This window comes from Dromaius novaehollandiae, chromosome 16 (genome assembly GCF_036370855.1).
Source record: "Dromaius novaehollandiae isolate bDroNov1 chromosome 16, bDroNov1.hap1, whole genome shotgun sequence".
In the NCBI taxonomy this organism is placed as follows: domain Eukaryota; kingdom Metazoa; phylum Chordata; class Aves; order Casuariiformes; family Dromaiidae; genus Dromaius; species Dromaius novaehollandiae.
In genome coordinates this window covers 6,981,391-7,003,822 of record NC_088113.1, presented here as the reverse complement: position 1 = coordinate 7,003,822, position 22,432 = coordinate 6,981,391, and the positions used below count along the sequence as shown (strand labels likewise).

The following is a 22,432-nucleotide window of genomic DNA, read 5'->3' as shown; positions in this document are numbered from 1 at the left end:
CACAAATGACCTCATGCACACTTCCTTCCTGGCACAGCCCCTGGCCTCTGCTACTCCCAACTGTGAATGGTGGTCGGCCCAGGCCAAAACTTAACAGGGACCATGTTAACAATTAAGCAGCCTGGATGAATGTGAGCTTGTGTTGGAGACTTCACCTTCATCCACTTGCTTTACTAGTAGAGCTGTAGTCTCTGCACTCCAAGATCTATTCCTTCTTGTGATTTTTTAGCTATTGACAATGAAGTGAAAAATGTGAGGCCATGTTGCAGCCTTCCAGGACAGTGATTTTATAGTGTAAAACTAAGGAAATGTTGTTATATTCCCTAGAGTGTAGTATGAGAGCAGCTGACCTATTTGGGATTGCAAAGCCTGCTGAGGTAGTGTTGAACAGCTGTAGTGGGCATGTGTGAGTGATGCTGCCAGTAGGATACAGCCCGTGGAGTGAGGGATCATCTGAGCTACTCCTGAGCACTGCCTTCCTTCCAAACAGCACCACAGAACACACTTAGCCCCTGAGCAGGGTGAATAGCCAGCAGACTACAGCCAAACTGGGGAGCTGCAGTATCTGGTAGCACAGATGTGCGCTTTGAAACAAGGAAGTGTCTTCAGAGGGAAATACGCTCTAACCACCAGCCACTTGTTTCTGGCCTCTTTGCTGGTGGGAAGATTGCACAAGGCAGAATGTGTCTGTAATGCTTTCTACCATCTCTGACCAGGTAGAAACTCCCTGACCTTGGCAAATAATGCTCACCAATCCACTGCTTTGCATCTCCCATGGTGTACAGCAGTGCAATGCTCCAAGGGAGTGCATTAAACCATGGAAAATACCAATGATCACACAATATACTGTACCTGGTCACTGACACCAGGCCCTGCTCCCTGGCCTGTACAATACTGGGCAAGTTCAAGGGTATGGACTTTATCTTTTGAGTGTTCCTTGGCCCAAGCCCAAAATACAGCACAGATTGCCCACAGGAACAGGGTGAGCAGCTCCTTGGACAGAACTGAAGCTCTCTCAGGAGACCTTCCCCGGAAAAGTGCCTCGGCAATACAGTCAGGGCAGCCCTGCTCAGTGTGGTGATCCTTATTGCATGCAAATATTAGGACTAAGTTGACAACAGGTCCATTATGGTAGGCACACATGTAGGCAGCCCCTTTCTCTAAGATCAGAGTATCCCAGAATCATGCCAGTCCCTCTGGAGGCCCCTGGTCCTGCTTCTGATTCCGGGCAGGTCCAGTGAGAGCAGGTTATTCAGTCTCTGGTCCAGTTGAATTTTAAAGATCTCCAAAGACAGAGACCTCACAGCCCTTTTGGTCCCTTGTTCCAGTGTTTGTCTGTCCTCTTGGTGAAAAATTTATTTAATTTCTCACAAATTGCACAGGATTTGTAACATTTAGGAGAGGGAAAGGTGCACAGAGAACCGATGTACTGTTTTCACATAGCCACTCAGTGACAGAGAAGCAGAGTCTCTTGAACTAAAGTGCAAGGCTTGTACTCACCCATCTGTGCTTCACACCATGAGTATTTACAAATTGGTGTCAGGTGTTTACCTTATTGTTTAGGATCTAATGCAACACAGGCACTTCTGGTGAAGGAGTGACACATTTTCATGTTTCGGGTTGGAGTCCTGAAACTTGCCACACTTCTTGTGGTGCACCTGCATTTTCTACTCTGTTGCAGAAATCGCACATGCTCAGGGGTGTCTAGCCCATTAGCAGCTGTGGGACGCAAGCCTGCAGGTACCCAGCACCCCCACAGCCCCTGCGTGGGCTCTGTTGATGAAGTCGAGCTCAGGGGATCCAGTGGCAAAGAGCCTAACACTTTTTTGCTCCCCCTGCGCAGTAAATCCCCCTCCATCTGCCTTGGGGGGAATCAGTGGATAACCCGCTTTTGCAGGGGGGTTAAAGCTTTTCTGCGAGACGTGGCGTGGGGCTGTGTGACATACAGTGGTGCCTTTCCGCACGGTGCGGAGCAGGGCCAGCGCGGGGTGGAGGCAGGGGCCTGCCCACAGCCGCCGGGCCTGTCCAGGGCTCGCGGAGGCGGCCGTCGCGGGGCGCCTCAGGCCGCTCCCCGGCGCTCGGCGAGGTGGGGACGCTGGCCCTGGGGGGGGCATGGCTGGCTCACGGGGGACACTGCTGGCAGGGGACAGGGCTGATGGGGGACACTGCTGATGGGGGACTGGATGACAGGGGCAACACTGCTGACAGGGGGGACATGGCTGACAGGGGGACATGGCTGGCAGGGGGTCACTGCTGATGGGGCGGGACATGGCTGGTAGGGGGACACTGTGGGGAGGTCCCCGCTGCATGGGGGGACACCACTATTGGGGGGGACATGGCTGAAGGGGGGGCCACAGCTGACAGGGGGAACACTGCTGATGGGGGAGACGTGGCTGATGGGGGGGACATGGCTGATGGGGGGGACATGGCTGACAGGGGGCAGCGCTGACAGGGGGGGACATGGCTGATGGGGGGGACATGGCTGACAGGGGGCAGCGCTGACGGGGGAACACGGCTGAAGGGGGGACGGCGATGACAAGAGGCAGCGCTGACGGGGGGGAACATGGCTGATGGGGGGGACATGGCTGACAGGCGCAGCGCTGACAGCGGAACACGGTTGAAGGGGGGCGGCGCTGACGGGGGAACATGGCTGAAGGGGCGGCGGCGCTGACAGGAAGCAGCGCTGACGTGGGGGGACATGGCTGATGGGGGGGGACATGGCTGACGGGGCAGCGCTGACAGCGGAACACGGCTGAAGCGGGGGGCGGCGCTGACAGGGGGCAGCGCTGACGGGGGAACATGGCTGAGGGGGGCGGCGCTGCCGGAGCCGTACATGGCGGGCCCGGCCGAGCCACCCCCCGGGAGCCGCGGGCCTGCCCGGGCCGCGCCGGGCGGTGCCGGGCCGCGCCGGGAGCTGGGCGGGTGGCGGGGCCCCCCCGCGAGGGCGGGCCGCCGCCGTGCCCGTCCCCGTCCCCGCCCCCGGCTCGGCGCCGCTGTGAAGCGGCCTCGGCGGGCGCCCGCCCGCTCAGAGCCGCCGGCGCCCCGCCATGGTGCTGCCCGAGGAGCAGGCCCGCCTGTACCGGCCGCGGCCCGAGCTGCTGCCGGCGGCGCACGTCCCCTCGCTGCCGCACTACGAGCGCCTCTACCAGCGCTCCGTGGAGGCGCCGCACGGTGGGTGCCGGGGCCCCGCGGCGGGGGAGGCCGGCGCGGCGCGGCGCGACCCGCCGCCCTGCTCGGGCCTGCGGCCACGGCGGGCGGGCGGCTCCCGGCGGCGGCGGCGCTGCGGGTGCCGGGAAACGAGGCCGCGGGGCGGCGGGGTCTGCACGGCGGCGGCGGCCGCGGTCCCCCTGCGCCGCTGGGGCGAGCCCCGCACGCTGCCGCTGCGCCGGGAGCGGCCGCCCGGGCTCCGGGCCCTCCCAGCGCGTTGCTTAAGATACAGAGAAGCGCGGTTTTTGTTATTGTTGTTATTAATTACTTATTTATCCCTTTATCCTGCATCCAAATGTTGCTCTTTGCAGAATTTTGGGGTGACATCGCCAAAGAGTTTTACTGGAAGACCCAGCACTCTGGGCCCTTTCTGAAGTACAACTTCGATGTGACAAAAGGAAAGATCTTTATTGAATGGATGAAAGGGGCAACGACCAACATCTGCTACAACCTGTTGGATAGAAATGTCCATGAGAAAAAGCTGGGGGACAAAATTGCTTTTTACTGGTAAAGTCCTGTTTTTATTATAATGTAGACAGTGTGTAAGTGTAATGGCCAAGTATATAAATGATACTGATTTCTCTTGGGGTGAATTAAAGCATGATAAAACCTAGGAGGCTTTAATCTTTTCATAGGTACAGCAGGTGTTTGCTTTCCACGAAGGGGCTGCGTAACTGAGCTTCTTCACCAGTCTGGGGATGCACTGAAGTGGCACAGCGTAGTAGCAGGAACTTCTGGCTCTGCCTTTGTCGCTGTACCCACTAAAGCTGAGAGCAGTCGTACTGTTTTACAGACCTTATTTAGGCAGGTGCCACAGTACCCTTGTGAAATAGGTAGGCGCTGCTTTGTGGGTAGGGAAATGGGATCAGAAACAAGTAACAGCCAAAATCAGAAAGTGAATTAAACGCGGACCTCCTGTTTCCACATTCTGCCCATCTGTCAAGTTTCTACCTCTATGGCAGAAAGGTTCTTCTAAATGCTGAAATGATGTATTGATTTCTTGCTTTTGAGCTATTTAACTCTGTGAAATTCTCTAAAAGGCTGACAGCTCTGACAGGGCTTCCAGCCCTGTCTTGAGTTTGTTTGCCTGTTTGTTTTCGGAGTAGTTACTAGTCTGAAGTCACATGAAGCTGAAACTTTCATATTGGCATAAAATGGGCTTCACTAGAGACTTCTGAAATCCAGAATTAGTGCTCTGCAGCAGACCTGGCTCAGCTGGCAGCTCGCTTCTGCTCCCTGAGCCGAGGACGCTGCCTTGCCCACTCTCGTTCTGCTGCTTCACTCAACTCTCATGCATTTATCTTGCATCTGTGTACCCATAACTGTATGTGGCAGTACAGAAGCAAAGCGAAACACATGCAGCTTGCGAAGATGCAGTGCTAGCTTAGGTTATTGTGATTGCTTTCAGAGGAGCAGCTGTATAAATCCTAACTGTCATTGCAATTAAAAAAAAATACTTGGACTTCTTAAATGATGAACAACTGTGCTGCTCTAAATAAATTGGTGCAGTCAGAGTCCCCCGCCACGTCGCTGGCATAAAAGTGGCTTGTGGCCACCCCCTGGCACAAAGGAACATGTTTATGGCAGTTTAGTTTTCTCTAAAGTTGTATAACTAGGGGCTCATACTTGAGTTTCCAGACATGCACCTGCTACTTCAGTAGAAGAATTGCCACCTAACAAATAATCATATTGACAAGACTGTAGCTTATGCAGGTGAAATGGTGGAAAGAGTTTACCTCCCTACCAGCCAGCTACGTTCTCCAACTCGCTCAGATGTAAAATAACTTCAGCTTTTGGAGGAAAACTCCTTTGTGAGCTCATTCAGGTAAAGGTGTGTCAAGGACAAACAAAAGCCATTTGGCAGGCTCCCGGGCAGCCAGGGCTGGCAGCCATGCTGGGATTTACGGAAAGAGGATGCTCCTCATTGCCTCATCATTCTTATTCCACCTCAACACCTGTGTGTGACACATAGGCAGCAACCTACAGCTTTAAATTGGCCTTAGTAAAGGTTTTTCTCATCAGTTATTTTGGCAGGCTTTGTGGGGATATTGTGATGCTAAGCAATACTTGCAGCGGGTATTAAAAAGGTGCGTGTCAGTCTCTGTGTTTGCAGTGCTAAAATATCATCTCCCTTTCCTCTTAGCAGGCAGTTTTTTCCAGACACAGTTTTGGGGCAAATTCTCCTAGTGTGCTTCATTCACAGCTAAGCCTCAGACACCGCACTGTCCACTTCAGAATCTATCATTCGTGATGAAGAGGCACGCTGAAAAGATGGGCAGCACAAACATGTGGCACGGAGGGTCTTGAGGAAACAGGGCTAGGGGTTGTTACCCATAGAAGTAACAGGGCTAGGGGCTGTTGTTTGTAAAAGTACTCTTCTGGGAACACGCGCATGCCTTCCAGACACATACCTTTCTCCAGTGACAAAACAGTGTCTGCTCCCTGGGCTTGCGCATTTGTGCAAAACACTTTATTGAGCAAGCCCAGTTTTCTAAAACCCTTGAGATTTGTTGTGCTTATGAAAGGCCAAAAAAAGAAACAAGAGCCTCCAAAAGCCAAAGAGAATTCCTAGGAATTTTTTTTTTTTTAATACCTTTGCAAATTTCTTCCTTCAAGGAATGTCTTATACATGGGGAGAGTTAGATGGGGAAAAGAGCTGAGATTATACTGAGGTATCGGTGACTGATCAACTGTATGAGAGCTCTGAAAAGATACAGGGTCACAGCCTTTGCTTTCAGAGAGGAGGAATTAGGGAAAAGTGAATAGTGTTTCCAGGCATTGCAGAGCCTTTCTAAGAAGTGTGTCCTGACAAAAACTAGAGCTGCTGTTACTGTGTTGTCTGTGGTTGCCTCAAGTTTTGCCTAGACAGGAAGAAGCTAGTGGTTCATCAGGATCTGTCCTTGCCAAGCTGCTCTGAAAATTCCTGTAGCGCTGCTCGTCATCTTGTATTGCAGAAACCAGCTGTGCTCAAGGGTCTGAAGCTGGGGATGTGCCTTGGCCTATGGGCCCTTCCAGGCTCTGAGCAATGCTGTGATCAGATGTGCAGGCAAGCTCTGCGACCTACCCGTGTGAGATTGCTCTTTCAGCGCAAAGGGCTGTCTGTGGGATCTCTTCGTACTGCGTAACTGGTACCTAGGTGACGTTTGCCATCAGGGTATCATCCTCTAGGTGCTGTTAGGACCGTGTAGTTCAAAACTACCCCCCTGAGCCAGTAGGAAACACTTGCAGTTTCTCTGTTGCCTGTTTCACTATGATAGCTCCTGCCGCTCATGAACATTAGAAGTATTTCTGTCCCTGCTGCTTTTGATTCCTCTTTCTGTGTTTGGTGTTGCTGATGTGGCCTAAAACGTAACGGAAGAGCCAGGAAATGTTTCTGATAAAGTGCTTCTCTCAAAAGTGAAATCTCTGTCATAATTGTGTGGGAAGACTGAAGTGAATGCTGTGGTAGATACCTGCCCTAGCTGTCGTGGACCTTGCAGGCATAACGCACTGGGCACACCGGCTGAGATGCTGAGGGCACTTGCATGAGACTTGGACCAGTCCTGAAGACTTTTTTCCGGTGGTTGTTGCTAGCATTAACTAAAGCTAGCAAACAGTACGCTTCCACCATGCTCACCTCTGTTGCATAGGCAAACTCTTGGTAGTGCTGAAATGCCTGTTAATAATCCAGAATAAGTGTCTGCCTGGTCAGCTTCTGGAGGTAAAAATACAATGAGGTGGGAATTCAGGAAACAAAACGGTTATTACAAAACTCTCTGATATTTTCCGTAATTAGACCCTTGGGTTTAAAGGTACTTGGACAAAACATATTCAGTTTCCTGATCTGTGTGTAGCAGAGCGCTTATGGGTGAACTTTGTCTCTCAAACCAGTCAGCCTGTTTGTCGTACTGGCAGCTTCCTGGGGGGACCTGGAGGCAGAACTTGGCACGCTGTGGTTTTGTCTCACCGTGGGCCTGGCTGCTTGGGCTTAGCTGAGTGCTGCCGGCTTCGGAAGAGCCTATCAGTTTTCTGCTTTCTTGTGTTTGCATATGAAGTAACATATTTAGAAAGGAGAAGCAAAGATAGTAAAGGCTGCCAGAACTTACTGCAGCTTTGTTTAAACAGAAAAATAACTGCTAATCGTTCCAGTTCTGGATCTGGAATAAACATGACATACAACAATAAAATGGAGATTTTTTTTTAATCTAATAAAGGATTTAGGGGCTTGTAGCTGTAAGATTTCTTAAGATAAATTTTTCTGTAAGAAAGGGAGAGCATTGTTTAAAAAACAATCAGTTGAAAAGCAAAGCACTACTCCCTGACTGCCACTAGAGGTTTTCAGCAGGAAACTGGAAATAACAGTTTTTTGACAGCAGCTTCCTGGAGAGGATACAGATTTCCCTTTGCACCTCACTGTTCCTCAGAGTCCAAATGCCCATTCAGTCTGAGCACATGCCTGCAACAAAAAAGTAGAAAATATCACACGTGCTATCTCCCGGGGCCCCTGCGGGCTGCTGGTAGGTGTTGGACCGGTTGCTGTTCTTATCAGAGTGGCAGCCACAGCTCAATCTGGGATACTTTATTCTGGGATGTGTCATCTCAGAGTTGAAATGAAGCCAGATGCCGACTGTGTTACAGTTGCATTTCTGCTGTCAGGGTCTGGACCTTTTCTGTTTGCAGAAATACTCTTGCCTTAAACTGCTGAGAACAGTCAAAGTGTTTGACCTCCAGAATCTAGATCGGCAGTGTGCTTTTATCTTTAGATACCTTTACACGTATCAGTCTTCCATTACTATCCCACAAATGGCACTGGCAGTGGTGTCTGTTAACATCAAGATTTTCAGAAGTGCTTAATCATAGCCAGCTTCGATGTGATGCACTCAGCTACTCCCGCTGGCTTTAGGACTTTGGAGTGTCCCATGCCAAACTGACTCTTCATTTCTTTAGTAATTTCCTGAATGACTTATACTTCCAGTGGTGCAGCCTCTTTCAACACTTTTTCTAGTAGTGAAAGCACGTCCCTAAATCACACAACTTGTTTAGAAGAAAGAAATTTCACTAGCGGGAGGGTTGCATTTACTTAGGCACTCACTGATACACGTTTCCGTGCATACATTTGCAAGCTGGCAAGAGCAGCCAGAGCTACTGGGCTGGTGCTACTAAAGAGCCATAGCTGATGCTGTTGTTCCTCAGTTAACTACTCTGAAGGGCTTACTTAAAAGAGGGTAATTCCAGTAAGCTTTATAGCAAGGAGCAGCATTACTCATGGAGAAGTTACCATGTGTTTCATCAGTGCTTGCAGCACTACCCAGGCTCAGTACAGTTCCCTTCTGCCGATGGGAATTCTCATTTGGAAAAGGGGTGACCTACTTGTGCCTGCAAATCTCAGGGGTCTTCTGGGAGGGGTCTTCTGGAGTACATCCTCAGTGATCTGTGTAGCCTCCCCATTGCTTGGCTTGGCATGTGCTGAGAGTGGTGTGATAGAGCTGTGGTCTTAATTATTGGCAGGCATTTACTTATTGCACTGTTCAACTGTTTGCTGCTCTGTAGCTGGGAATGGGGCAATTTAGGTGCACCTGAATTAAGTAATAAAACATATAGGATACACTTGTGTTTCACTAAGCTGCAGATCTTGTAAACTCCTTTGAGAGCTGTGATAGTTGTAGTCTGAGTCATGGTAAGAAGGGTAGCTGTCTTCTGGTGTGTTTTATGCCATCCTTGGGACTTTGTGTGGCTGTTACAAAACTTTTGGTAGTAGCAGCATCTGTCCAGTTTCCTGCATGCTTTAGAACGGTGTTTCTCCTACCTTTAAAAGAGAACACTTCTGCTTTGCAGAGCTGCTTTCTGATTCTGAGCTGCTTGGCTACTGCAACAGTGGGAATGGTGAGAGCATTAATAAAAACTTGGTATTAAAATGTGGAGGAAAGAAGATAGCTATAGCAGCTCGGACACATCCAGGCCTCTCTGAAAAGAAGCAAGGCGGGAAGTAAGAACGCCTTGCACGGTTTCCCTAAATCAACTGAAGAGTCTTGAAAGAAAGTCTGGAAGAACTCTGAATAGTTACTGGGTACAGCCTAGGCATGTAGTGCATACAGCCAGGGACATCAGCTGGCGATATCAGAAATGTTAAGAAATTCAGCAAAAACAGTAATATGTCTTTATTTTCAGCCCCAGACCACAGTGAAAGGACATATAAGTGAAGACACAGAAGGCAGCATGTGCACTGTCACTAACTGCTGAGAACTGGAAGACACAGGAACTAGTGAAGAACTTGAGGATTAGCTATGGGAAGGCCAACCAAATTCATTTAAAGAGAGGTGTGAGGAGATAATGCTGTATCTAGCACCGTCTGCTAAGTGCTAAGGCAGCACTGCCTCTGCCAAAGGAAGTGGCACTGGTTTGGCTCACCAGCATCCACCTGAGCTTGGTCAGCAGGTTCGCTACATAGCTCTGGAAGGTTTGTTCCTGTTCCAGGAGCTCTAACCTGTCTCAAAGCATCTGATCCGAGCCCAAAAGGTAGTGCAGGGCTTGCACAAAGCCTCTTCCCAAAGCTTTGTTCTCAGGTGCTGCCAGTCAGGAGGTGAATGCCAGTATGATTAGTGCTGTGGCAGTAGCATAGACAGCACTGGGTCCTTATATACAAGTGCAAAGTGGGACTGAAGTGATTTGTAGTTTGTTCTCAGGTGTAGCTCCCTGACTTTTCTTTGTTGGTGGATGGAATCTCCATCTTCAGCTGGGGACTGTTTAGAGTAAGGCCATGCTGGACTGAGAATTAACCAGTCTCATTTAGTGACACTGATTGCCCTACTGTGGGAGCAGTTGCGGATGGGATATGGGTAATGGGCTGCCCTGGGGCAGTGTGGTGGTACCTGCTGAGGGTTTGGAGATGCTTGGCCTGGCCCGAGGGGATGGCCCAGAAAACATAGTGGTCGTAGCCTGGAGCTTGTTTCCACAGGCTGCGTGTGTATGTGCATGCATGTTTGCTGAGATCTGGCATCCACCAGTTTTCTTCTGTCATGTCTTGAGGTTGTCCTGTCCCGAGTGCATTTCTGTTAACAGGCTTTTGCTCAGTATGCTGCCTCCTCCATTCTCTTTATTTCTGGTGAAATCTCTGTGACAGTGCCTACAGGTGAGGGGCTTTGCCTAAGGGATGAGCTAAACACCTGAGAGCAGCAAAACACCTTCTTCAGACTCGTACCATCGTGTGCAGGTGTGCTGGGGCTGCTTTCCTGGATGCTCTGAGTCAGTGTTTTAAGTGTTCTGTCGTGTTAGGAGCCATTCACACAGCTGGCAGATATGTAGTCACTTGAAAATGTGTTTTTCTTCTGAAGACTGACTTGAAAGCACAGCTTGACTCATCCCTGCCAGATATGCATGCGATTCCTACGGAGATGCTGGGAAGGATGACGTGATGTTTCTGGGACTCCTGGCCCCGTTCTCGTCCTGCAGAACCTTTTCGGTCTCGGGGTGCGCTGCAGGTAGCTGTCGGGCCAGGAGGATGAGCGGGGAGGCGAGAGGCTCGGACCCACATAGCTGTTGCTACTACTGGTTGCGCTGTGTTGTCTTGAGTGGCTGGAGGAGGCTGCTGGAAGCAGCAATTTGTGACAGCTATGCTCAGGCCTCCCTCTGCACAGGGCGGGTGTCCTGCCTGCACAGCTTTTGCCGCTGTTTGGCCCCTCTCTGCAACACAGGAGGAAGGCAAGTATTAAAGGATGCTGGTGGCTGGACTACACATTGCCTGTAGTTATCTGTAGTCTTGGTTGTTGTGAAATTTCCCAGGACTCATGCCTCTGTCGGAGGACGTTCAGTAGTATTGAAGATCTGCGCTGCAAGTAGCTTTTTTTGAGCTCAGACAACCTGTAAACCTGCTCCCCGCAGGCAGAATGGGGCTTTTCTCCCATCTCATGATCCCTTTTAACAATTCCTGGGTCGAAGTCTGCAAAGAAAGTGAGCCCTTGGCAGCACTTGGGCGATTGCTGCCAGGCTGAGCTGTAAGGAGAGCGGTGGTACAAAGAAGCCCTCCGTCTTGAGCACGCATACTGGCAGCGGTGCGGAGTCAGGGAAGCAGCTTTCGTTTGGGTTGTGTCAGAGCTGTTTGTTCCTGGTGTTTTGCTCTGAAACCTTTGGTAGCAGTTACTGACAGGGAAACAGTATCTGTCTATATATATAGAAGGGAATAGCCAGGAAGTATTTGACCAAATAAATAAGTTGGATGGCAATAGAAGAGTCCAAGATTAGATGGCAACCACCCAAGATTAGATGGCATCCACTGCAGGAACTTGAATGTGAAATTGCAGAACTGCTGGCCAGGGTGTGCAATGTGCTATTGCAAAGGGCCACTGTGCTGAGGGCTGGGAGGTTGCCAACCTGACTTCATCTACAGAGAGGGCTGTAGAGAGGTCCTGGGAACTAAGAACCAGTGAATCTGGCTTGCATCCGTGGTGGGTTCTGTAGTAAGGAATAAGGTCACCGTGCACATGGAGCAGTGCAGCCTGTGGGGATAGAGTCAGCAGAGCTACTGGAAGGGGAGATCCTGCCTCACAGACCAGCTGGAGCTCCATGAGGGTGTCAGGAAGCCCACAGATATGACTGTTTTCAGACAGCCCTGGATGAGGTTTCCCATGAGAAGTTATTCAAGAAATTAACTGCCGAAGCCGTAGAGGGTATGTCCCTGGCACTTCAGGGCGTAGACCACGTCCATGTCCGTGACCATCTTCCTCTTGGCATGCTCCGTGTAGGTGACAGCGTCACGGATCATTTTCTCCAGGAAGACCTTCAGCAAATTAAGTTCCTCAGGAATGGAAATGGTCTTTTTATGGATCTGGTTAAGCCCTGCCCTTTGCTTCCTCTCTTTTAATGGTTACTTTTCAAGATCAGCTGTAGGTTCCCTGGGAATCAGTATTGAGACTAGCGTCTGGACCGCCAAAGGTGGTCGGCTAGCATGCCCCCCATAAGCATCTGCTGCTGCTGTTGGGGGCAAAACACTGGACCCTGGTTCTGACCCAGAGCAAGGTATTTCTTTTGTTCTAGTTGAAGAGGCTGGTGGCTGAGCTGCTGTGAAAGTCCCATTCCTGACGTGTAGTAGCTCAGTGTAAATGAAACCTGTGGTTTGTTCATCATGTTCATATTTGGTATTTCTTCCTCATGCTGCTCGCTGGACTGTCAGAGGGCCTGGCTTTGTTGGTTCAGCACAGGGGATTTGAGAGGTTTTCATGAATCGCTTCTTGCACCACTGTCTTAAAAGGTTGGCTTAATACTCTTTGCAAAGCCTTCTTTCCACACACTTCTGAGTGCATAGTTGCACACCACTACCTGGGAGAGGAGAGAGGTGTATGTATGAGCATATATGCTAGCTCTTGGATTTTCTCATAGCCTTTGAAACTTGCTTTTGTAATTATGTTTTGTAACATTGGCATAGATTACAGGCACCTCAATATATTTTAAAAATAATTTGCTTACTGCTGGCAGGAGCTTTGTGATTACGCAGCAGTTGCGTATGGGGGATATTGACAGGAGAGGTGAAACTACAGGTGGATAAAGAGAATGGTGAAGTTTCGTGCACATTAAGGACATGCTCTCCTCCATGGAGGATCCAAGCCTTCAGTTTTCTCTGCTGACTAGATAACCCAATTATTTTATTTTAGCTGTGTGAATGGTTTGTATGTACTTCCCAAGCAACGTGGCACGAAAGGAACAGACATGGAGAAGGAATCAGGCCTGCAAGTGCATGAGACTTTCTCCGATTAGAGGCATTTACAGGGGCCAAGGTGGTCAGGCTCTGCAAGAAGAGATCTCTAGTGGGTGCTTGTTACAAGCATGACGCTTCCCCCACGGGCGGTTGTGTTTTTGTGCCTGTTGGGCTTTCTGTGCCCCAAGCCATGGGCTATAGTACTGATTTGCCAGTGCTTTGACAAAACTTCTTGAATCTCACCAGCGTGATGAGCCGGACTTTTCCTGCCTGTTCTCAGACTCTGGGGCTGTGTTAGAGCCGTTGCCTGTGTCTGGCGTAGGGTTTCAGTTCTCTATTTGCATCTCTGCATAGTTTGTTGAAAGGATAGCTGGTATTCTGCAGTTTCGATGGGTTGAATGTCAAAATGGGGTGTGGTGCAAAAATCATGAGACTTGGCAGTCCTTTGTAAATTGACTTTTTGTTGTAGACATTCAAAGCTCATTGTTTTGGCAGGTGTCCCCTTCCTTCTTTAGGGGAATGCCTCCAGGGGAATTGCTGGCCTTCCTGGTTTCTCTTTTGCATCTGGCCTGCCCGATAGTTAGGCATGTTCTGTTGCCATTGACTTTCGTCTAAGATATTTCCAATATGGAATGAGATGACAGTTCAGCACATGACATCTGGCCATCACCTCTGGAGGTTTCCAAGGCATGAAGTTGATAGGTCTACCAAAAATCTGATTAAAGGCTTAATTTCCTGTCATGGGCTTGATGGATGTTCTTTGAGCCTCCATTGAAATCACCTTGCCTGGCATGCACTGTTTGTAGAAAGTCTTGAATAATTGGCAGCGTGCTCCACCCAGAGATGCAATATTCTCCAAAATGGGACATTTACCAGATGCAGGCAGCTTGTTGACTTTTTTACTTATGAAAGCTTCATCCAGGATTTTGTGTATTGCATGGACTGTTTGCAAAGTGTTTAAACAAGGAGTCAGCTGTGTCATACTTGAAATAAGCTCTCCTCCTCTTGGACTGGCAAAAGCAGTCCACGCTTCTCTGCCAATGTTACTTATGATAAACATCTAAGATGTTTTCTCCTATGGCAAACTGTCACAATCTGGTGCAGTGTTCTGTGGATTTAGCTTGCAAGATTAGAAGTGATGGCTGAGATAACCCAAATATTGGAGAAACTTGGTGCAACGAGTCTTGCATATGAGCTGTGTTGAAATACTACATGATCCCTAGACATTGTGTTTAAAAAATAAACTTAAACAGCATTTGCTTTAGATAAAATAGGTAAAAGGCCATCATTTTTCTTTATTGGCTGTTTTTATGTATTGTGAAATACTTTAGGAAGTAAGAAGATAATTAGAATTAGCGTATATCCCCTCTATTTTATTGTTACTGAATATCAAACAAATATTATTATAAGTAAGAAAAACGTAAAGCCGCAGGTGATGGACTAGCAGAATTCCCCTTGCTGATGAACGTATGCATGTCAGCGTTTAATAACTTGACATAAGCACCAGGGTGATTTGCATGTGGTCTGTATTGCTTGTAAACTCTCTGCTTTGTTTGGTCATGGAAATGTGAAAAAGCAATGAGAAGACTTTCCTTGAAACAGGGCTTAGAGACTGCTGTCAGTCCTGTGTTCTCCAAAAATACAACTGCTGAGCATTTCTGCTCTTGGGCGTAAACATAAGCACCACAAACCCTATCTCATCCACTTCACTTGCTTGCTTATGTTGGCTATTTAACCAACAGCAGTGTACGCTGTGAAGTGTTGATTCCTTTAGTGATGTCTGAGCATCCTACAGTCTAGTGAAAGGGGCTTGGAGCAAATTCTTGGGCATAGCCTGCCAAATGAGTGGAAAGATTGGAGGGAATTCTAGAGGGTCACTAAAGATAGCAGTGATTTTTGAACGGTGTTCACCTCTAGTTGGGTTCTGCACTGTAGGCATGGCTCGCAGAACAAGTGCAGTGAACAGGGGTTGAATGGCAAAAAAATAAATTTCTTTAGAAGCTTCTGATACTTGTTAGAATTCTGAAGGCTGCAAATAGTAGCTGAGAATGTACTTAGAATGAATAACAGAAGGGTTAATGCAGATTTTGCTGTGGGACACTTGCAGGGTGTTGGGTATTCTCACTGCAGGCTGTATTTCCGTACTGGCAAGCTCTTGCTTCCTGCACCAGCAGCCTCTGGAGAGGTTAGAAATCTTTCTGCTGCTTATGGGAGTTTCTTAAAACTTCTGCACTAGGTCAGCACTTTACACCCTGCATGGATTTGTTTGAACTTGAGAAGTGGATCTGTACGGGTCCACTTCCAGAACTGGGACTGATATTTGTAAAGGTGATCAGAGGGCTGATTCCTTGTTCAGAGAGCAGCTGGTAGCCCAACGTCTCTTTAGAAATACGCTCTATTTTTAGCTGTGTTGTGAAGTACAGGCACGGTGATGCCCTAGATTGAGTCCGCTGGGCTGGAGAGAATGGGCACCAGGGCTGGAGGTGGCATGTCGTACTGCACAGAGCTCAGGGGTAGGATGATGTGGCTGTGTTCTCAGCTCTGTAATGCACAAGTACGCTCCTACCTCTGCAGTTTGGCTTTTTCAGCCGTTGAGTGAAAAACAGGGTTGGCCTTGTTCTTAAAGTGCTTTGAGATTCACCAAAGGAGGAACTGGGAGACCAGACTTCCACCATCGGCTCCAACAGCTTTGCAAAATCTTGTCCACGGTGGGACACCTGGGCCAGCCCCTGCTTTGGTGCACAGTTTGAAAGGCTTGCGAGTTTGACAGCCGGCAGCCCGCTTTGCTCGTACGTGGGCACAACGCCCAGGGCACTGTTTGCTGGCGTGGTCTGGGTTTCTTTGCAGCAACGGGAACTTGTTCACCTCAGGTACATGGTCTGGCTCAAACAGAGACAGACCTGAGAGCTTAGTTAGGTCCTACCTGTGTGTATGGGGGTATCGGAGAGGGAAGTCATAGGCTGATTTGTGTCGCCACAGAAGAGCAGGTCTCTGAGTTAACTATGTTGATTTAGAAGGAGATATTCTTAAATTGATTGTTCTTTTCCCCAGGCTTTCTGTTGCTTGGTTTACATCAGCAGTTTTCTCTCAAAGTACTCCCAAATATTTCTGAATGTAGTTGGAAACCTTTTTTGCCAGCCTCTCTGAGGCTCGGCTCTGTTGTTATGCAACTTTCTCTTCCTACTTGATCTGTGTCATGATGAAATAGGGTTTGAGCGTGGCAGCTGGGAATGCAGAGGGTGATGTTTCTGGCAAGCCTGTTACCAGAAAATCTTCTCCCCCTTCCCAGAACTGCTTTGGGTGTTTGCTGGCCTGTGTTGTGGAGGTGGGAGATCGGGAACTTGGATAATGTTAAGCAAGGGCAGGGCAATCTGTCCTGCTATTATGAAATGTTCTCATGAAGTTTTTTCACCCATTTTAGCCTTACTAGCTTTTTGCTGGAGTCGTCTGTGCAAAACTCCTGCTGGAAAATGCTTGCACTTTGGGCAGTGTGTTTATGAGCATTTCCATATTGAACAGTCCATGTGCCAGCAAATATATACTTTTTTTTCAATGAAATGGTGTCTTTTTCTGATTATTTTATACAGCTGGTCCCTCCAGACTTCACATTGCAACCTAAATCTGTTTCCTCAAGGACAGACTTTAAAGGGCACTTCCTACTCAAAGGCCTTTTTGGTGTTAGATGGCATCAGCAAGGACAGGTGTGGAGGGAGAAGGCTGTCCTTTTTTTTTCTTTTTTCTTTTTTTTTCTTAAATCTCAGCAGCTGTAGTTACCACACCCGCAAGCTGTCTCCACCCAAACCTGTCTTCAGGCCACGGGTTTCCTGGCTCTTCTGAGAATAACGGAGGCCAAATGGCGCTGGAGAGCTCTGTGAGCAGCCGTGAGCTGCGTTAGCTGAGCACGCAGCCGGCGGGTGTTCGTGCAGGTGCCTAAGAGGCCTGAGGCTTTTATTACCCGCATGGCAGGCGCGTGAAGCCACTCCACACATGGAAGGAGCTTGGCCCAGCTGAGCTCTGTCTGGTATTTCGGTCGCTCTTGTTCTGGAGGCCGGCCAGAGCAGAAAGCCCCTGGGCTGGCTGGCCACCCGCTGTGACCTTGCACAGGAGCAAGGAGCACCGTGGCACCCAGCACGGAGGGTGCTTGCCCTGCCATGGGCAGAGGGCTTCTGCCATCTCCATGCGTCTGTGCTTTGGGGACAAGCTGCTGGAGGAGCAGGAGCTGCGGGCTCCATCCCGCACCTCTCGGGCACTGGCATGGACCCAGGTTTAGAAGGGGTTTGGTGCTCTGACTGCATTTTATTTTGGATGGCACCAGCAACACTTAGGAGTCAGATTTTCCCACAGTCCCGGTGGCTACAGCTGAGCTGTTCACAGCTCTCCACTGTGCAAGTCCTCCCTGTTACGTTGCTTAACTTGATCATCACCTGGGAAAGGACCCTTTAACTCTTCCCTTTCATGTTTCAGCTGGGAGCCCTGCCACTGCCTCAAGTGCAGAGCCTTTTCCTTGCATTAAACGCTACTGCTTCACGGGCTGGTGTGGCCTCTCTGCTCGTTGGAGAATGAAACCTGACAGCTTTGAGGCTGTTTGCACTCCCAAAACTTGCCCACCAGGTTCCCAAAGGGACTGGCCGCTGCAGCTGCCGGGAGCATCCCTGGAGCTTTGGCTTTGAGTTCAGTGCCGGGAGGCTTTGGAGCGAGGCTCGGCCACCTTTCTCTTGCTTTCTCCTCTTCCAGCCAGCTGTAAGGAGAGAAAAGAGGAGCTCTAGCAGTCTCCCTGGTGCTTTTCCATACTGCTGCCACCTCTCTGCTGGACTCTGCCTGGCCCCAAACCCCAGTTGTCCTTGGTAACTGACAGCTGTCAGTCTAGGAAAGCTCTGCTAGGGGAATACTGCTATGGAGAAGCTTGTTAAATTTGTGTCAGTGCTCTCATTTGAGAGCAGCATGGTCACAGGAGCCTAGAGGAGGAAGCTGAGCGATCTTCAGCTGAGCGATCTTCAGCCCCTGTCTTCCTCAGTGGGAGTATTCACAGGGGTCAGGTAGTCTTCGGCTTAGTGCTGTAGCTTGTTCACTTTCCTTTGCATGATTTTTCCGTGTAATGTGTACTGATTGCCTGAGACTCTGAAGCTTCTCTTAGTGGTATTATAACCCTTGTAAATCACAACTATCACTGACAATTACCCAAAAAAACGTGATTATCTTTCATGCAACCTGTGCTTCCCAGGCTTCTGCACAAGTGCTGAGAGCATTGCGCAGGGAGGCTGCATTCGTCAAACAGGTTATAATCATTTTTTGGAAATATGGTGCAAGACACGCACTGAGCAGCATTGCTCCTTCATTTTTGGGTCAGCTTGACTTGTTCAGTTTGGGTGCTCTGTGAAACATTCATCTCCTAGGACACTGAGCTGTAGCAGTTTAAGAAGTTACTGTCTCTACCTACTTATTATCCTACAGTTGAGAAGTAGCAGTTAAAATGGACTGAACTTGCTTGGATGGGCAACACCAAATAAATCAGGCTGGCCTGGTTACATAAAGCAAAACAGCGCTTGGGAAGGAAGTCCTGTTGCCGGTTACAATGTTTGACAAAGCATGGTAACTTTTTAACCTGCTCTGGTGCAAAAAGCACATCTGGCCACAGTTTCGCTCTTTTCCATGCTGCATCTCCTCATCCTTCTTCCTCCTACCTCTTCCATATCTGGCTTTTCAGTGTCCACTGCTTCACAGGGACAATGTGCAAGTTTATGCACCACTCAGGAAATGCATGCCTGCTGCTACAACCCATTTTCCCTGCTGCACAGTGTACCTGTGACACTAAATCTTTTCCTGGCCTGCTTGGTCACTCTTGCAGGGAGGTTTAACCTTGATTTAGCCTTTGCTGTGCATGCATCAAGTGAAACATGGCTGCAGCTCTACATCTCCAAGGCCAAAACTCTCTGCTGAGCAGGCAGTAGGTCTATGAACCTTCTCTAAGGAGTGTTTTCACCACAAGTGTGGTGAGACTGTTCAGGTTTCCCATCTGAAGTTTTCTTCCTCCCCTGCTCAGGTTGAGTTCTCCACAGAGTTGCATCTTGTTGAGACGCTGGTAGAGCCAGAGGAGGTCTGTGCTCTGAGTTTTGTGTGTGTCGTGGCCGCTCTTCGGAACTGGGGAGGCCATTATTTTGACAGTTGACAGAAGGGAGAAGCTTATTAAGTACTCTGCAGAGCCTGTGCCTCCTTTATTAAACTGTGTGGGTTTTTATTTTGCATAGAGCGTGGCACTCCCACCCTGTACACCCTTGTGGTGGTGCTTCCTGAGGCTCTTCGGCTATCTGGTCCTAGTAACAAATGGCTGAAGGCCGCGAAGAAGGTATCATCTTTGCATGATAGTTGACTTTTTCAGCAAAGGATTGGATCGCAGAAGAAAGTCTGCCTCTTCTCTCTGGCTTGGAAGGTCACCAGTGTGTGTCTGTGTGTTTAGTTTAGAGGACTTGCATTTATGTAGTTGATGAGTGGTCATCTGAGACCATATGGTCACAAAATGCATTTCTCGAGCTGAGCATGCACGCAACATAGAGCGTGTAAAAAATGGGCTTCTCAAGTGCTAAAAATCTCAAATACATCTCTATCATTGCCAGGAAATATTGTAAAATTTGGGTTGCCAATTGTTAAATGCAGGATTCAGTCTGAGGGAGAAGAGAAAAACATCAGGCTCAAACTGTGTTTCGCCACATAGTTCATCAACAATGTATCTGGGAGGCCTGAGGATCTGAAAATTGGTTTTTACTTTGAAAAGAAGACTTGCCGTTAGATCAAAGATAACAGACTAGCAGTGACAGCAATATGGCTGCCATCTATTTTCATCAGCAATTCCTAAAAAAGATATACTTGAGTGCGTTTGGATTTGATGAGGCACTTTGTGGGTATTAAAGTGAGTACTTTGGTAATGTTTTCATGTTATTTCTCTGATTTTTTTTTTTAATTGAATTTGGACAAGTCACTTAGTTCCTGTGAGACGCTCAGCACCGACAGCTCTCGCTTTTATCTGCTCTGCACCGAAGGGTAGATGCCACTCACAGAGCTTTGCTTGCAGGGATTTGCAAGCTCATTTTTGAAGCATAGACTTCTTTTCTTTGAACAGTGAGTGTGGGCATTGCTGCAAGTGTCCTGTCTAAAATACATAATTTGTTTTTTTTTCTTTTTTGTGCCAGAGAAGAGGGCAGAATAATCTCTGAGTGCTATTGTAATCTGCTGAGTGTAGCTGTGGGTGCTCCAAACTATTTTCAGACATAGGGAGACTTCACTTGCTCTTGAGAGACTGCTCAGAGGTCCTTGCGGCAAAACTAGGCATCTTTTGCTTTAGAAATATGGACGTGACTCATTTTCCATTAAGGAAAAGATATTGTTGAAATCTGAATTCTTGGCTTTGAAGCCCGAGGTGTCTTTTGTTGATGCCAGGGGAGCGCTTTCAGTGTCACGCAGAAAAAGCTATGAAAGGACTTTTGAAGCGCTCTGAAAACCCTTGCAAAAGTTTTAACTTCCCTTTGACTTTGCTCTCCTGCTCTTCGTTTCTCTGGCAGCGCCCTGTGCTCTCTGGCTCTAAGGACAAGCCTGGGCGCACACCCTGCCTTGCGTTTCCCTCTCGGAGCTGAGTGAGGACGAGGAGGACCTGCTGCGTGGAGACCAGCTTCTCGCGCCCCGCTCCTGGGAGAGCTGGGAGCAGAGCGGCGACTCCTGTCCGCGTTGCTCAGCGCCGGGCAGGCTCGGACCCTTGCGGGTGCCGCGTGCGGGACCGCAGCGTGGCGAGACCCAGCGGGGCGGCGCGGCTCTCCCCGAGGCAGGCTAGCAGAGCCGCTCGCCCCGAGGCCGCCGGTGTTTCCCGAGCCGCCACTCGGCCGCTGGCTGCCGCGTGAGCGCGGGGCGCGCCGGCGCCCTCCCCATTGGCTCTGTCGCCATCCCACCATCGGCTCATCTTGCCGCAAGAGCAACCGCCCCAGGCTGAAGCGAATCAGCTCCCTTGGAGAGCTGTTTGCAGGGCAGGCGCTGTTGCAGCGTGGTACGGAGGCACCAATTAGAAATGAAGCCAATTAATGTTCAAGGCAGGGAGCCAAGCCGCTGCGGAGACCTGCCTTGCCAGCGGCTCGTGTCAGAGGATTCCCGAGCTTAATGCGCAAAGCGGAGCCTTCCTCGCCTTCCTCAGGCAGGCGTTACGCCGCCGGGTCGATGGGCAAACCTGATTTCGCGCTGCCCAGATTAGCCCGGCGCGGCCGAGGGCTGTGGCGAGCCTGCCCTGCGGGCCGGCCTGCGCCGGGCCGGCCTCCCAAACGCCCTCTGCTTTAGCAAGGGCTGTAATCAGACCCCGCTCCGAAGCCGGGGGCGGGGGGAGCGTCTCTTCTGGGCTCTGCTGTGCGCGTTGGTGCTGTGCTGAGGGCCGGTGCTGCCTGGGGGTTGCACAAGGCCCACCCGCGATGCCCACCCGGCCACGGGCCCCGGCTGCAGGCGAGGGGTTGGTGGCCCCGTGGCGCAGAGCAGCACACGCGCTCCAGCCGACGTTAGGCACCGTTATGATTGCACCGATGAGATATTGCTCACCGCTGAGGTGTGGAGCCACGTGAGCGATGGCGACGTACTTCTGGACCCAAGCTGGTTTGCACGGCGCTGGCAGAGCTGTTTTGTTAGTTGTTCTTTACTCTTTGGGAGGCCTGTGGTAGGGGACCCCATTTAATGGTTTTGCACGTCATTTGGCTTGAAGTGGTGCTCTTAGTAGGGAGGGGAAAAGCTGTTGAGAGGGCAGAGCTGAACCTCCTGCCCCAAGCACTAGTTCTCATTCCCACCCATTTCTTCCTCTTTGCCTTCTTTTTCCTCTCCTCTTCGCACTCACAAGGGGCCAAACCTGCGTAAAGGATGAAGCAGGGAATCCCCTTTCAGGAGCTGTTGGCCAGAAGATACGCTGCCCGGCGCACATCAGCGCAGGTGTCAGGGGATCGGGTACCTGACTGCCACAGAGCGCCGTGGAAACTAGAAGTGTGAACAGGTATCGAAAGGGATGAGCGAAACTTGTGAAGGGCAGATCCATCGGTGGTTTTTGAATAGGATGATCCAAAGGTAACCACCAGTCCTGCGGCCCCTGTCGTGCGGGGCAGGGAGTGGGCAGCATGTACCCATGGGCCTCCCCCAGTGCTTACTCTGTTTCCCGGAGGAGTGCATCTGCTGTCTGAGCATATCAGTCCTGTCACTGGGACACACAATGGCCATTCCTGGGGAACTGCATGAGAAATAAGGGTGTTCATTTATGCATTTATGTTTCAGAAGAGGTCTCCTTCTGTCTGTATTCTAGGGGAAGGGGGAGCAGTGGTTAGTTTTAGGTAGAATTCAGTCAATATTTTTGTATTCCTGGACTATGAGACGTTTAAGATGTGAGGTTTCTGTTCCCAAGTTTGGTGGAGTCTTGCTGCAGTCCTAAGGTAGGAGACTGCATAGATGTACTATTGGCTTCTCCCCAGAAGTTGTGTAGTTTTTCATTTGGCTGCACATGCTGATGGGGACACTTTTCTAGGGGGGACTCAGCTCAGGATGATAGTCCCC

General features: G+C 49.8%; 1 protein-coding gene across 3 annotated transcripts in view; it reads left to right on the top strand.

Moving 5' to 3' along the window:
- The first annotated feature begins 2,788 nt into the window (after positions 1 to 2,788).
- The window catches only part of ACSS2 (acyl-CoA synthetase short chain family member 2), a 39,192-nt gene continuing 19,548 nt past the window's right edge, over positions 2,789 to 22,432 (top strand). The window contains exons 1-2 of one of the 3 annotated variants that reach the window (XM_064521393.1): positions 2,789 to 3,171; positions 3,519 to 3,714. In XM_064521393.1, the coding sequence (XP_064377463.1) occupies positions 3,048 to 3,171; positions 3,519 to 3,714 (320 nt within the window). In that variant the 5' untranslated portion in view covers positions 2,789 to 3,047. The remainder of the gene's footprint in view (positions 3,172 to 3,518; positions 3,715 to 22,432) is intronic. The other 2 variants (XM_064521392.1, XM_064521394.1) reach the window with 2 other exon arrangements.